This window comes from Callithrix jacchus, chromosome 12, assembly GCF_049354715.1.
Source record: "Callithrix jacchus isolate 240 chromosome 12, calJac240_pri, whole genome shotgun sequence".
Classification (NCBI taxonomy): Eukaryota; Metazoa; Chordata; class Mammalia; order Primates; family Cebidae; genus Callithrix; species Callithrix jacchus.
In genome coordinates, this window is record NC_133513.1 from 30,088,480 (window position 1) to 30,104,490 (window position 16,011).

The 16,011-nt window shown below is 51.9% G+C and overlaps 1 protein-coding gene across 8 annotated transcripts; it reads right to left on the reverse strand.

Annotated features, from left to right (window-relative positions):
* Positions 1-5,722: 5,722 nt before the first annotated feature.
* Positions 5,723-11,734, reverse strand: ZNF764 (zinc finger protein 764). Of its 8 annotated transcripts, none has more exons than XM_078345147.1 (3): positions 11,357-11,734; positions 9,431-9,544; positions 5,723-8,056 (listed from the first exon to the last, which is right to left on the reverse strand). In XM_078345147.1, exons 1-3 carry the CDS (start codon positions 11,592-11,594, stop codon positions 7,143-7,145), a joined length of 1,266 nt encoding a protein of 421 aa, XP_078201273.1. In that variant the 5' UTR covers positions 11,595-11,734; the 3' UTR covers positions 5,723-7,142. The 8 variants fall into 8 exon arrangements, with proteins under 8 accessions (XP_078201273.1, XP_078201272.1, XP_078201276.1 ...); XM_078345146.1 differs by having other exon boundaries at positions 5,723-8,059; XM_078345150.1 differs by having other exon boundaries at positions 11,049-11,493.
* Positions 11,735-16,011: the final 4,277 nt, after the last annotated feature.

Consider the following 16,011-nt stretch of genomic DNA (forward strand, 5'->3'; position numbering starts at 1 on the left):
CTAAACTTGAATTCACACCCTGCCACTAAACCGGACGATTCATAGTGTGGCCTGATTGTAGTCCCACTGGATGTCTCCAGTCAAATTAAGTGCCGGGCATGATGGCTTACCCCTGTACTCCTAGCACTTTGGGAGGCAAAGGAGGGTGGATCACTTGAGATCAGGAGTTCAAGACCAGCCTTACCTACATGGTGAAACCTTGTCCCTACTAAAAATACAAAAACTAGCCAGGTGTGGTGGTGCATGCCTGTAATCCCAGCTACTCGGGAGGCTGAGGCAGGAAAATCACTTGAATTTGGAAGGTGAGATTGCACCTGAGCCGAGATTGCACACTGCACCCCAGCCTAGGTGACAGAGTAAGACTATCTTTTTTTTAAAAAAGAAAAGAAACCCTGTCTCAGCCAGGTGTGGAGGCTCACACCTGTAATCCTGGCACTTGTGAGGTTGAGGCAGCTGGGTCACTTGAAGTCAGTTTGTGTCCAGCCTGGCCAACATGGTGAAATCCCGTCTCTACTAAAAAAAAAAAAATAATACAAAAAATTAGCCGGGCATGGTGGTGGGTGCCTCTAATCCCAGCTATGCTGAAGGCTGAGGCAGGAGAATCACTTGAACCTGGGAGGCGGAGGCTGCAGTGAGCCAAGATCACGCCAGTGCGCTCCAGCCTGGACAGTAGAGTGAGACTCCGTCTCAAGAAAAACAAAACTGAATTAAGTGAGAAAGAGGAGGTCAAGATTCAAGGCTCCAGGGGGTGTCATAAATTCAGGTCAGCAAAAATGAGTCACACTTGAGCAAGGAACATATAAAGAGCATTTCTTCCTCAACAAAACATTCCTCTTCCAGCTGGGACTCAAGAGTCACCTCCTCTTCTCCCCTTTCTGCTTTTCTCTCTCCTTCCTGGGGATTCTAAGCAGTTTGGACTTCACAGCTGGACTTCCTCCTCCTCCCAGGAGATGAGGGCTGGTTTGGAGTCATGGAATGCTGGGGAAGAACACTGATCACTCAGGAAACATCTCAAAAGACAGATACATATCCTGAGACTACATTCATTTCATGAAAATGTATTGGCCCCCTCTTGTGTGCCAAGCATTATTCTAAACGTTCTGGGTGGCGAAGACGTTGGTGAGCCAAGATAAAGTCCTTGCAGTAAGTTTACATAAGCTGGGGGAGAAAGATACCAGGTATGAATTCCACTGACAAAGGTTTGGGGAAGATCTTCTGGGCAGATTGTGTCCAGGACAAAAACATAGAAGCGCAGTTCTGAGGTTTCCAGCATGGGATAGAGCGGCTCCTGGAGGAATTTCGTGGAGATAGCATTGAAGGGCACTGACAGATGAATTAGATGTGCAAGTGTAGCCTACCAAGGACAGAATCACTAGAGCAAAGGCTCATTAAGACAGAGGCATGGGCTGGGTATGGTGGTTCGCGCCTGTAATCCCAGCACTTTGGGAGTCCAAGGCAGGCAGATCATGAGGTCAAGAGAACAAAACCATACAGAAAGTATCTGAGTGTGGTGGTGCATGTCTGTAGTCCCAGCTACTCGGGAGGCTGAGGCGGGAGACTAGCTTAAACCCAGGAGGCAAAGGTTGCAGTGAGCAGAGACTGTGCCACTGTACTCCAGCCTGGCAACAGAATGAGACTCCGTATCAAAAACAAAACGACAGAGGCATGTCAGGCCAGGCAGTGGCTCATGCCTGTAATCTCAGCACTTTGCTGAGTGTCAGAGGAAGACCAACCCTGCCTCCAGAAAGAAACAGGCATGTCCAGAGGACAAAGATTCCATCCATTTAGCTGGAGCTAAGTGGGATCACTTGCCTGTAGGGAAAGATGGGGTTTGACTTTGAGAAGGTTGGTGAGCCATGAGCCTGGAAGGCCACAGGGGTACAGGCTATGAACACTTTTTTGAGACAGGGTCTTACTCTGTTGCCCAGGCTGGAGGGTAGTGGTGTGATCTGGGCTCACTGCAGCCTCAACCTCCTGGACTCAAGCGATCCTCCCACCTCAGCCTCCCAAGTAGCTGGGACCACAGGCACTTGCCACCATGCCCAGCTAATTGTTGTAGAGATGGGGTTTCGCCATGTTGCCCAGACTGGTCTCAAACTTCTGGGGCTCAAGCGATCTGTCCCCGTTAGGCTCCCAAAGTGCTGGGATTACAGGCATGAGCCACCGAGCCCAGCAACGTACATTTTTAAAAGATACTGAGTCAGCAGGCACAGTGGTTCACACCTATAATCTCAGCACTTTGGGAGGCTGAGATGGGAGGATCACTCAAGGCCAGGAGTTTGAGACCAGCCTGGGATCCTGAGACAGGTTCAAAAAATAAAAAATAAAAACCCACAACAACAAAAGAAAGACCACGCTGGGTGACTTACTGAGACCCTTTCTCTAAAAAAAAAAAAATTGTTAATTAAAACGTGGTACAAAATCTCATCCAGGTTTTAATTTGCAGTGTACATCCCAGTCGCCCACCCTAACCCTCAGCACAGCCTGGGGGAGGCCCTGTTTGCAACACCAGTTCTCAGCCCAGACTGACAGCCAGATCTTGGCCCTGAGTTTGCCAATTAAAGGTGCCATGATTATTACCTAGAGGTCTCTGAGTGCTTTGAAGTTTGTAAAGCTTATTTAGGGCCTAGAAACCAGACCTGACTCCTCTGCTTCCTGCCGTCATGAGCCAACTTTCCAGCATTTCATCAGTTTTTTTTTTTAATAGACAAGAGTCTCGCTCTGTTGCCAGGCGCCAGGCTGGGGTGCAGTGGCATGATCTCAGCTCACTGCAACCTCCGCCTCCCAGGTTCAAGCAATGCTCCTGCCTCAGCCTCCCAAGTAGCTGGGACTACAGGTGTGTACCACCACACCCAGCTAATTTTTGTATTTTTTAGTAGAGACAGGGTTTTACCATGTTGGCCAGGATGGTCTTGATCTCTTGACCTCATGATCCACCTGCGTCGGCCTCCCAAAGTGCTGGGATTACAGGCGTCAGCCACCGCACCTGGCCCATTTCATCAGTTTTTTTTTAGTGTCATGAAACCCTTCAGCCTCAACCCCATCCCATTCTCTGCTGCTCTTTTCGTGACACAGGTATTTCCACCAGAGATAGGGCCTCCTTTTCTCTCTGCTACCACAGGTCTTTGAGGGTCAGCCCCAGAAGCAACTGAAGGCAGGAAGGGGCTTTCCCAGGTTTCACTGTGTGTCAGGGAAATGCTTGTCTGTATTGACAGAATAAGCCACATCTGAGTGGCCAGAGTGAGAAGCAAAGGCCAAGGTCACGTGTCCATCCCTTATCTGTCCAGACTGTTTAAGGGTAGGAAGCCAGGCACGGTGGCTCATGCCTGTAATCCCAGCACTTTGGGTGGCCGAGGCAGGCAGATTGCTTGAGGCCAGGAGTTTGAGACCAGCCTGGCCAACATGGTGAAACCGTCTCTACTAAAAATACAAAAGTTAGCCAGGTGTGGTGGCAGGCACCTGTAATCCCAGCTACTTGGGAGGCTGAGGCCTGAGAATCGCTTAAACCAGGGATGTGGATGTTGCAGTGAGCCAAGATTGTGCCGTTGCACTCCAGCCTGGGTGACAAGAGTGAAACTCTTGTTTCAGAAAATAATAATAATAAAAAATAATAAGGGTAGGTAATGATTTGAGCTCTAAGACCCCTAAAATTCCTTGGAATGTTTGTGTGTGTTTCTTTCTAGAAATAGGACACGCAAAGATAGTTATGACCCAAAGAAGCTAATACTAGGCTAGTATTTTCAGAAAAGGCCTCCCTGATGCAGAATCGCTAGGTTATCTTTTATTATTACATTTTGAGACAGGGTCTTTCTGTGTCACCCAGGCTAGAATGCAATGGTGTGATCTTAGCTCACTGCAGCCTTGAATTCCTGGGCTTAAGCCATCCTCCCACCTCAGTCCTGCATAGCTGGGACTACAGGTGTGCACTACTACACCTGGATAATTTTTTTTCAAAATGTTTTTGGTCGGGCGCGATGGCTCACACCTGTAATTTCAGCATTTTGGGAGGCTGAGGCAGGTGGATCATGAGCTCAGGAGTTTAAGACCATCCTGGCCAACTTGGTGAAATTTGGTTTCTACTAAAAATACAAAAATTAGCCAGGCATGGTAATGCACACCTATACTCCTAGCTACTCAGGAGGCTGAGACAGTAGAATCACTTGAACCCAGGAGGCAGAGTTTGCAGTGAGCTGAGATGGTGCCACTGCACTCCAGCTTGGGCAAGAGAGAGAGACTCCATCTCAAAAAAAAAAAAAAAAAAAAACTGGTACAGAGGTAGCTCCTACTGCCAAGGTGCCTTTTCCAACCCCATGTGCCCCTGTGATAAGGTGGCACACAAATCAACCCGCCCCAGAAAAGCTCAGGGAGAGCAAATCTTGGTGGGGTCAGATTGGAGATGAGGTTGGAATGAATCAGTTCATTACTTCACTTGACACCTAAACAGTGTCTTTTCACCAAAACCTCTACCTCTTTCAGGTTGGTAAATCAGGTTTCTTCCTCCCTGGGTTGGCCAGAGAGGGCTGAGCTGGGTGACAGGCCAGGGCACACAGGCCAGCAGAGGTCAGAGGCCCTTGCTCTCCTCTGGCAGGGGCTGCTCATGGCTGGACTCTGCCCACAAAGGAATTAGTGGTAGATGGATAATGGGGCAGGATTTTGTGCAAAGCTTGGGGATACAGATGGGTACAGTCACCCCTGGCTACAAATCATTTAACACCAGGTGTTCCTGGCCTAGTCCCCTCTGCCCATGATGGCACAGATGCAAGGTCTGTATGTCTTGGGACTCTCCTCATTGGATTCTGAGCTGACCTGGTCTGTCACGTGGCCGCTTTGTCAGACTCATGTGGTATGTGAGTTTTGCTGATCCTGGGCTAGTCTAACCCCATCCAGGTCAGGGCTGGGTATTATCAGAGGAAGGAGCAAATTTCTACAGAACCTGGCTGAGACACCAGCAAAGGCCTCAGGAGTGACAGGGAAAGTCAGCAGTCAGCTGAACCCTGGGGTCTCTGTGTGACCCTGGACAGGCTACTTAGCACCTCTCTGGCCTCAGTGTCCCAAACTACAAAAGTCTGGGAAAGTAAAGAATTCTTCTAGTTCAAAGCTGGGCATGGTGGCTCACGCCTGTAACCCCAGCACGTTGGGAGGCTGAGGGGGGTGGATCACAAGGTCAGGAGGTTGAGACCAGCCTGGCCCATATGGTGAAAACCAGTCTCTACTAAAAATACAAAAATTAGCCAGGCACGGTGGTGTGCACCTGTAGTTTAAGTTACTCGGGTGGCTGAGGCAGAAGAATTACTTGAATCCAGGAGGTAGGGGGTGCATTGAGCCCAGATCGCACCATTGCACTCCATCCTGGGTGATGAAGCAACACTCTGTCTCAAAAATAAATAAATAAATAAAATTCTTCTTCCAGTTCAAAACTGTGATGCGGCCCTCCTGGCAGGGTCTAGGGGGGCTAAAAAGGCCTGAGCCACCGGGCTGTCTCAGTGGGTCCAAGGAAGACTGGAGGGAGCTCTCAGAACCTTCCTATTCAAAATTCAGGAACTGCCTGTTGGCTGATGGTGGACACACCCCTTGGTTTGGAGTGAAAGGCAGGCCTGACTGCCTCTTCCTGACCAGCCTGTCCTCTTCAAGCAAGGGGCTTCTCCCATCACTTATGAGGTGAAATGAGTCAATGGAGAAGACAGTACTTTGTAAACCATAAAATGCAATAGAAGCAAAGATCTAAAATAAAGCCTGCTTTTACTTCTCTCCTTCCAATCATCCTTTCTCTCCAACTCCAGAAAACCTGAATGCTACGGACCACCGTTTTCAAAGTCAAATGACCACAGGAGCTCAGCAAGTCATATAAATGAGTGAGAAATGACAGATGGAAAGGTCTGTTTTGATAGACACATGGGTTCAAAAAATACTTCCCTTTCTTCTTTGTTTTGTACTTTAAGATAAACACCAAAAATACTAAAACCAAGCCATGATGAATAGCGAGGGATGCTGGGTCAAGAGCCCATGGGAGTGGCAGGGATGAGTGGCCAGGCCACGGTGAATTGTGAGTTCTGGCTCCAGCTCAGCTCCCAACAAATGTGGTTTTGTGGGAGCCTAGGTGGAATTGCCAAATCTTTAGATTTTTCAAAACATGCCAGAAAACCTGTATTTGGGTGTGACATATTCTTTTCAATCTTCACCACTGATTCATATCACTTAAAAACACTGCCTGGGCTCAAATCAGTAAATATGGCAATTGCCGGCCAGATCCAGTACAGGGCAAGGGGATTTTAATTTGTGCAGTAAAAAGATAATGGAGGTGGCAGGCACCTGTAATTCCATAGGCTGAGGCAGGAGAATCGCTTGAACTGAGAAGATGGAGGTTGCAGTGAGCTGCGATCAGGCCATTGCACACCCGGGGCAACAAGAGCAAAATCCACGTCTCAAAAAAAAAAAAAAGGAAAAGAAAAAGACAACGGAAGGCAGGCATGATGGCTCAGGCCTGCAATCCCAGCACTTTGGGAGGCTGAGGCAGCAGGATCGCTTCAGCCTAGGAGACCATCCTAGGCAACAGTGAGAACCTCATCTCTACATAAAATTTAAAAATTAGCTGGGCGTAGTGTTGCCCACCTGTAGTCTCAGGTATCTGGAAGGCTGACAGGAGAGGATTCCTTAAGCACAGCAGATTGAGGTTGCAGAGAGCCCTGTTCACACCGCTGCATTCCAACCTGGGCAACAGAGCAGGAAGCTGTCTCAAAAATAAATAAATAAATATAAAAAGTGGTATTGTGTTCTGGAAGGGTCAAAAGAATAAAAAATAATAATAAAAGAAATTTTAAAAAAATGGGTAAAACAAAGTTCTTCTCTACCTCAATCCTGTTAGCATCTCTGGGCTGAGAAACAGCTTTTGCTTCCCCTTATGGGAATCTGGGGGGGTTCTCACCTCAGCCCTGTCTCAGCAAAGGGGGCCTTTGAGAGCGTGGGTCGGGGGGAGCAAGATGCTGGCAGAGGAGTCTGCTGAAGGCCCAAGATGAGGCTGTCTGCACCCCAGAGCCAGCTCTTGCCAGGGATTCTGGGACTTCCCTGAAGGCTGCTGCAGAGGTTCAGGCCCCTGAGCCCATCTCAGGCCTCCTGCAGTGTCTAGATAGTCACTTTTGAGGCCATCACCCACACTCCTGGAATATCTCTGGGTACAGCTGGAAGCCGACGGGCGGGTCCAGGTCCCCACGGCCAGCAGTCAGCGTCAGAGACAGCCCCCCAGCGCCCCGGCCCCTGTGACCTCCCGCCCCAGGCCGATGGACCCACTGATGCTTGGCCACAGCTGACTTCTGGCCAAAGCGGCGGCCGCACTGCGGGCAGGGGTAGGGCTTCTCGCCGCTGTGGGTGCGCCTGTGGGCCGCCATCTCTGAGCTCTGGCGAAAGCAGCGTCCGCAGTCCGGGCATGGGTAGGGCTTCTCGCCGGTATGGGTGCGCACATGGCGCCGCAGGTCCGAGGGGTAGGCAAAGGCACGGCCGCAGTCCAGGCAGGGGAAAGGGGTCTCACCGCTGTGCACGCGCCGGTGCTGGTACAAGGCAGAGCTCTGGCTGAAGCGGCGGCCGCAGTCAGCGCAGCCATAGGGCTTCTCGCCAGTGTGGACACGCAGATGTGAAGTCAGCGCAGAGCGCTGTGTGAAGGCCCGGCCACACTCGGGACAGCAGTGGGGCCGCTCCCCGCGATGGATGGCCCGGTGTTTGCTCAGGGAGGAAGCGTGGCCGAAGCCCTTGCCGCAATCCACGCAGTGGAAGGGCTTCTCGCCCGTGTGGCTGTATACGTGCTCCACCAGCGTGGAGCGCCAGGCAAAGCTCTTCCCGCACACGTAGCAGCCATGACGCTGGTCCGCTCGCGGAACAGGGGGGTGGGCACAGAGCGAGGGGCGTCCCCGGCACGGTGCCTTGGACCTCAGCTCCCAACCATAAGGGGACCCGGCCGACGGGGCTTGGGGAGCCTTCAGCCCAAGAGGCCCTGTGGCCACAGGGAGGGGCTTCTCCAGGGCTCCTATCCCTTCCCCTGGTCTTTTCTCTTCCTTGTTTCTGGAATCTGCTGGGAGATAAAGAGGGGAGAGTTCAGCCATGGCTCATCCTGATCCTTGAATCCCACACTCTGAGTGGGCAGGAACAGGCCCGCTGGACCCACAGCTACCCCAGGAGATGAAGGAGTGACACGTATTGTGTTCCTCGGCTGCAAAGCCAGACAGAGCCGGGAGGGAGGGAAGAGTCCATTCCGCCTTGGGGCTGGGGAAATGTCACTGCGGGGGAAGGGCAGAGAGAACATGAACATCCGGGCCTGATCCCGAAGGAGAAGCAGACACCTGAGGATGTTCCGGGCAACAGGAACAGCACCAAGAAAGGCAGAACCAGGCAGGCACGGCCAAGTTTAGTGGGGCTGGACACTCTGCAAAGGCTGAGGGCAAGAAATGAAGGAAAAAAAATGCGGCGGGCAGGTGGTGGTGTGGGGGAGGAGAGGAACCAGTTTGCAGGAGGACCGGACTGGTGGGTCCTGATGTGGAGGTAGAGCTTAGAGGCTGGGCGTGGGGGCTCGTGGTGGTAGAGAAGGTGGATCGCTTGACCCTAGGAGTTCGAGACTAGCCTGGGCAACATACCAAGACCCAAGATCCCCTTCTCTAATATACATATATATAGCAATTTTAAGAATTAAAAAAAAATTAGGCCGGTTGCGGTGGGTCACACCTGTAATTCTACCACTATGGGAAGTCGAGGGGGTTGGACAGCTTGAGCCCAGGAGTTCAAGACCAGCCTGAGCAACATAGCGAAACCCCATCTCTACTAAAAATACAAAAAATTAGCCAGACATGGTGCTGGGCACCTGTAATCCCAGTTACTCGGGAAGCTGAGGCAGGAGAATTGCTTGTACCTGGGAGGAGGAGGTTGTAGTGAGCTGAGATCGTGTCATTTCACTCCAGCCTGAGTAACAGAAAAACTCTGTCAAAAATACAACAATTACCCAGGCTTTGTGGCGAGCGCCTGTACAGTCTTAGCTACTCTGGAGGCCCTCGAAGGAGGACTGCTTGAGCCCCGGAGTTCGAGGCTGCAGTGAGCTATGATGGTGCCAGTGCACTCAGCCTGGGCAAGAGCAAGACCATCTCTAAAACAAAAACACCAAAAAAAGCCCCCAGAGTATAGTGACCACGCAGAGGTGAGGACTCAGAGGCGAGTAAGGCAGGGCCAAGCTCCCATCACAGCCCTTTTCTAGGTAGCAGCCGGGAGCCAGGCAGGGCTCAGCCTCGTGGTCGCAGTTGAGAAAGCAGTTCATGCCTGCTCCCAAGGCATGAGAGAAAAAAAAGGAGAAAGTTCAGAGATGAAACTGCTAAGCAGGTAGCTCGAGGTGGCAGAGGGTAACGGGATGGGACAGGAACAGAGAAGTCCCCACGGGACTGAGCACCCGATACTCCACCTGGGTCCGCTTCTGTCGGACGCTTCGCCACCTCCGGATCCTGGGCAGCCGGACCCCACAATTCAGCCTCCTCCTCCACCCAGGAGATGAGCGCCGGCTTGCTGCCTTCGACTCCTGGGGGAGAAGAACGCAAATCCCACGCTGCGGGGAGGCCGCCTGCCCGGCCGCGGGGCCCCCCACTCCACGCGCAGCTCCCTGAGGCGCGGCAGGGCCTGTGGGGGCGCAGGGCCCCGGCGAGCAGGTGGGACTCTCACCGAGCGCGCCCAGGTGGCTGTAGGTCTCCCGCATCACGTCCCGGTACAGGGCCCTCTGCGCAGGCCGCAAACAGCCCCACTCCTCCCGGGAGAAGTACACGGCCACGTCCCCGAAGGTCACGGGCCCGGGCTCCCTCCACTCGGACCCGGCCCCGTTTGGGTCCTGGGAGTAGAGCGTGGCCAGAGGCGGCGCCATGGGGACTATCAGTCCCGAGGACAAGTCGGCTGCCTCCCCTGGCCCCGGCTGGGCCTGTGGAACCTTCCGCGCCCGAGAATACCTCCCCGGACTGGGCCCAAGGGAAGGAGGGAGGTCACTAGAGCCCCCGAGGGCGCACTAGAGGGGATGGAAACTAGTGGTCGCGAAGGCAGCTGGTGCACAATCAGAAATGGAAGATACCCTTATAAAAAATGGCGGCAGTGCAGCCACGCAACCTTTGCCCCTGCGCAATCGTGCCCACGACAACGCCCTCAGTGTCTCCGGGACACGTTCTCTCCGTACCCTCATTCAAAATGGCCGCGGTGGCTACAGGCGCCGGCCTTAAACCAGCCGCGCATGCTTCGGCCCCGGCCCAGCGAGGCGGTGCACCTGAGAGCTCCGCCCCGGTTTGCACCAGAGGCAGCTGGCCTCTTGCTTGGCCTTAGTGAACTCAGGTATTAGTTTTCGTCTTTGCACTGTTTTATAAACGGACTCCAGCCCATCACTCTCTCGTTTTGTCCTTGTTATTTCAGAAACAGGGCGACAGCGGTCTCTTCCCAATGTTGAGTGTAAAAACCAATGAAGTGGGCCGGGCGCGGTGGCTCACGCCTGTAATCCCAGCAGTTTGGGAGGCTGAGGCCAGCGGATCACCTGAGATCAGGAGTTCGAGAGCAGCCTCACCAACACGGCGAAACCCCGTCTCTACTTAAAGTACAAAAAATTAGCCAGGTGTGGTGGCGCGCGCCTGTATCCCAGCTGCTGAGGCAAGAGAATCGCTTGAAAGCAGAAGGCAGAGGTTGCAGTGAACCGAGATTGTGCCACTGCACTCCAGCTTGGGCGACACAGCGAAACACCGTCTCAAAAAAAAAAAAAAAAAAAAAACGAAGAAAGAAAAGAAAATCTGGCTAAGGCAGTAAAATTTTCGAGGGAAGTCACTAGGCTACATACGGGAGCGGTCAAACAGGGGGAAGATAGGCATTACTTTGTTACGTTTGTTTATTCTGGTCCCTTGTGGCCTCTCTGGGCTATATTCTCATCCTGGTACGGAAGGATACTTCCCCAGAGTAATGTTTCTGGCATGCTGCATGCAAAAGAAACAGGTCAGCTTGCTCCTTGTGAAACTACAATTTCTCTAACTTTTTTTTTTAACTCGGAATAATCAGTATACCAGGCTGTGAACGTTTTGCAGGAGGTCCTGGGAGCTCTCTGGAGGATCCTGTTGGGAACTTCAGGGAGGCTGATCTGGCAGGGTTCTCAGGAAGCGGGTCAACCTGCCGCATAAGTGAAGAGAGCCACTTCTTTCCCTTTTCAGGGATCCGGATGGGACGGGCGCAGCTGAGCGCGTCCAGGTGACCGCAAGTCGCGGCATCGCGCTCGGATCAAGACGTGTACACCCGTATACCGCAGACACCCACTCTGCACCAGGAAGCGGCAGTCGACCATGTCCGCGGAGCTCTCGGCCCGCGGGCTCTTTACCTGCCTCAGTCCCTCTCGCCTTCCCGAGTTCATTGGACTGGAACTGGCTCCGCGGCTTCTGGAGGGACGCTGGGGATTCGCCCTGGGAGTGGAGTGCAGGACTTTCAACCGACGCCTTGGCGACCGGAAGTAGCTTTGGGTGGGGCCGCTCTAGGGCGGCGAGCATCTCTGTGGTGCCGCAGTCCGGAAAAAAGGAGGCGCCCTCAGAAAAGATGGCGACAGTCCAGCTTCTCTTCATTTTAGAGAAAGGCACTGAACAGCTTGCATTTCGATCAATGTTGGTGACCTGGTTTGTTCCTCCTGGAAACGTCTTCTCTTGCTGTTCCTCCCAGGCAGCCTCGGCAGCGTCTCTTTCCCGTAGTTAAGATGGCTGCGGCCGCTTCGACCTTGCTCCAGCAGGTGGAAGCAAGGGCCGCGGGGGATGGGAAACCAGTCCAGGATTCTCGACCGAGGGCCTGACGTCCCCTTCCCAGTTCCTTCGAGGAGGACCACTTAGTGACCGAGGCTTTTTTTTTTTTTTTGAGACAGTTTCGCTTTTGAAGTACAATGGTGAGATTTTGTCTCACTGCAACCTCAGCCTCCCGGGTTCAAGCGATAATCCTGCCTCAGCCTCCCTAGTAGCTGGTATTACAGGCGCCTGCCACCATGCGGCTGGCTAATTTTTTGTATCTTTAGTAGAGATGGGAGTTTCACCATGTTAGCCAGGCTGGTCTCGAACTTCTGACCTCAGGTGATCTGCCCGCCTCGGCCTCCCAAAGTGCTAGGATAACAGGTGTGAGCCACCGTGCTTGGACTCTAGTCTCTACTCTTGAGAGGGTAGAGTAGAGGACTCTTGTCCCCCAGTCTGGAGTGCAATGGCACAATCTCAGCTCATTGACTCCAGAACCCAGACTGGAATCCCTCAGATTATTGAAGGCAAAACCTCAGCAACCAGAAAGCGGTGGGATTTTAGGCTAGGTTACCACACTGCCATATAAATGTAAAGAGGAAAAATACACAATTTGGTAGGCCGATGCAGGCAGATCACTTGAGGTCAGGAGTTTGAGACCTGCCTGACCAACGTGGTAAAACCCTGTCTCTACTAAAAATACAAAAATTAGCCACGGCAGGTGACTCATGCCTGTAATCCGAGCACTTTGGGAGGCCGAGGGGGGCGGATCACCTGAGGTCGGGAGTTTGAGACCAGCCTGACCAACATGGAGAAACCCCATCTCTACTAAAAATATAAAAGCTGGCGTAGTGGTGCTTGCCTGTAGTCTCAGCTGCTCCAGAGGCTGAGAGGCAGGAGAATCGCTTGAATCTGGGAGGTTGCAGTGAGCTGAGATCATGCCATTGCGCTCTGTCTCGAAAATAAATAAATAAATGAAATCACAAAATGAAAATACAAAAATTAGCTGGGCATGGTGGTGTGCGCCTGTAGTTCCAAATAGTCAGGAGGCTGAGGCAGGAGAATCTCTTGAACCCGGGAGGTCGAGGTTGCGGTGAGCTGAGATCGCGCCACTGCACTCCAGCCTGGGTGACAGAGTGAGACTCCATCTCAAATAATAATAATAATAAATAAATTTAAAGAGGAAAAATATAAATGGCAAACTATGATAAGTACTAAAGTAAGACAATTGTTTAGAGGCCATGTAATGGGGGATCGTTCAGGTATCTAGGAAGTATGTAAAATTGCCCAGGATGGGTGACAGAATGCTTCACAAAGGGTCCCCTGTAGCAACTGTCACCACTGTCCCCTCTTACTCAGGCCCTTATTCAGTTAGGCCTGAGGCCTCCTAGCTGGCCCCTGGGCTTCCAGCCTTTTGCCTTTGCCATCCATCTGGCACTGCAGCCTGGTGTACTGAAAACAGGAAGGGCCTGGGAAATAGAAATTTGGGATCCAGGCCTACCTCTGCCACTGAGTTGGTTTCATGATCTTAGTGATGTCCCCTCCTCTCTCTGGCCTCAGTATTCTCAGAGTGTATTCTGTAGAACAGCATTCCCATGAGACCCTCCATGGGGTAAGAAAACAAACAAACAAACAGCTTTCTCCATTTCCCTTGAGAGTCCCCTTTGGCAAATTGAAGGTTCAGGGCAGCCTTCAATACAGAAATGATTCCGCTCATTGCAGTGAGCCGAGATCATGCCACTGCACTTCAGCCTGGGTGACTGAAGTGCAGCCTGAGTGAGACTGTCACAATAAAGAGAGAGAAAAAAAATTAAAAACAGAAAGAAAAGAAACAGCATCATGGGAATGAGAGAGCCTTGTGGCAGCTCCTCCCCCTCCCCAGCCCATCTGTCAATCTTCTCCATTTGATTGATGCCTTTCCGCATCTCGCCAGAACTCATTCCTAGCTTGGAGCATCTCACTTGCTGTTCCCTCTGTTTGGAAACATCTCTACCCGCGACTCTCCCTGACCACAGCCCCAAGGGAACGCTGCCTTTCCCCACTCCCTGTCCCCTAACCCTGTTCCCTATGGCACCTCCTCACCGTGGCGCAGCCTCAGCTTCCAACTGCAGCAGGCCCTTTGTGCACATCACTGTTGGGGCTCCTTCATAAGCCTTATTATTTGCATTTGCAGTTCCTTGCTTCCTTCGTGTTCTGGTTTATCGCTTGTCTCTACCTCCTAGAAAGTAAGCTCCAAGAGGGTTCCTGTGTCTCTTTCTCCTGCTATGTTCTGGAATGGAGAATAACAGCTAGTGCATGGTAAACGCTTAGCAGCTATTTGTTAAATGCACCAATGAGAAAGAGAAATAGCAGAAAGCACTTGCCCTGTGCCCAGCACCAGCTCTGGGGTTGCCCAGAGCAGCTGTGTGCTTGATACAATTAACCTGGTTCTGCTCCTCCCTCCCTGGCAGGGTCTCCTCCACCAGCTGTGCCTTCTCTTTGGCCTTACTATTTCCCAGGATGGGTCACCCTTGTCCTGCACACCCTTCTACTCCTGATCACCCCTTGCTGGGCACTGGGGCCCCTGGCTCCGGCTTTCCATGCTGGATCTTCTGGGTCTTACTGGCTCATGTTGTCAGTCACCAAGCTGCAGATTCTATGGCAGAAGCCTCTCATGAGTGTCTTTCTTCCTTTTTTTTGTTGGGTGGGGGTATGCCTTTATCAGCAGAGTGTCTTTCTTCCTAATTCCAAGGTCACTACCTTGGTCCCAGCTCCTGATGACCCTCACTTGGGAAAAGATGTCCAATAGATCTCTAGTGTCTAGCCCTGTCCCCCAGTCAGGTCACACCCACACTGATTTGCAAAGAGATCTTCTGATAATAGCTAGCAAACAGCACTGCACTTGCTCAAGAACTTTCTGTGGCTCCTCAGTGCTATGGAATGGATCTCAAGCTCCTCTGCTGAAACCTGTGGCCCTCCCAGATTGGACACCACTTCTCGGCTGCATCTGTCTCCCATTCTTCCTTGTCTAGTTTTGTTGTTGTTATTGTTTCTGAGATGGAGTCTCATTCTGTTGCCCAGGCTAGAGTACAATGGCACTATGTTGGCTCACTGCAACCTCCGCCTCCCAGGTTCAAGCAATTCTTCTGCCTCAGCCTCCTGAGTAGCTGGGATTACAGGGGCCCACCACCACACCCAGCTAATTTTTGTATTTTTAGTAGAGACGAGTTTCGCCATGTCGGCTGGGCTGGTCTTGAACTCCTGACCTCAAGTGATCCACTTGCCTCAGCCTCCGAAAGTGTCTCATGTTCTTTCTATGAAGCAAGACTCCTTTGCTGTCTCCTCTGCCTGAAAATCTCTCCCAACACCAATTCCTACTGAAGACTACGAGAAGCACAGCCATCTCCTCCTCCCAGCAGCATTTCCTGGCATAGCCAACCAGCCTGGGTAAGGTGGTGCCTCTGGGCTTCCTCTGTCACAGCATCAATTACCCTCTCCCCACATCAAATGTGGGCCCTGAGTCAGCTGTATCATTGGAGCCTAGCACAGAAACCCACAGAGGCCTCAACGGGGTGTTTGCTGAATGAATGAATGAATGAGATCAGGTTTCCTCATCTTGGAATTCCCTTGTTACCTGGCACAGTCCCTTCAACAGAAGGCACTCATCACACAGTCACTAAAGGCTAATTGTACCTTCTCATTTGTTTTGAGACAGAGTCTCAATTTGTCGCCCAGGTTGGAGTGTAGTGGCGCAATCATAGGTAACTGCAGCCTCAGTCTCCCTGGCTCAGGTGATCCTCCCACCATAGCAACGCAAGTAGCTGAGACTACAGGCACACATCACCACACCTGGCTGATTTTCATTTTTGTAGACATGGGGGGGCCTCACTATGTTGCCCAGGCTGGTCTCAAACACCTGAGCTCAAGAGATCCTTCCATCTCAGCCTTCCAAAGTGTTGGAATTACAGGTGTGAGCCACCATGTCCAGCCTGACTATGCCTTCTAAGTAAAAACAGGCCAGGCAAGGTGCCTTACGTCTGTAATCCCAGCACTTTGGAAGGCCAAGGTCAGAGGATCGCTTGAGCCCAGAAGGTAGAGGCTGCAGAGAGCCATGTTCACGGCACTGCACTCCACCCTAGGTGCCAGAGTGATACTCTATCTCAAAAAGAAAAGAAAAAAGAAGAGAAATAAAAGAGAAAAGGAAATAAATAAGAATAGAGGCATTTCCTAGACTCTCAGTGTTCTGCTCACACTCCCCATACCAGGCTGGGCCGGGCCCTACATCCTG

Coding starts and splice junctions, on each gene's coding strand:
- ZNF764 (XM_078345146.1), bottom strand. CDS start 11,594: ATGAAGAGAAGCTGGACTGTCGCCATCTTTTCTGAGGGCGCCTCCTTT. Junction 9,545..11,356: donor GGCGAGAGGGACTGAGGCAG/GTAAAGAGCCCG, acceptor CTTCTCCCCCAG/GAGTCGAAGGCAGCAAGCCG. Junction 8,060..9,430: donor TCCGACAGAAGCGGACCCAG/GTGGAGTATCGG, acceptor TTTATCTCCCAG/CAGATTCCAGAAACAAGGAA.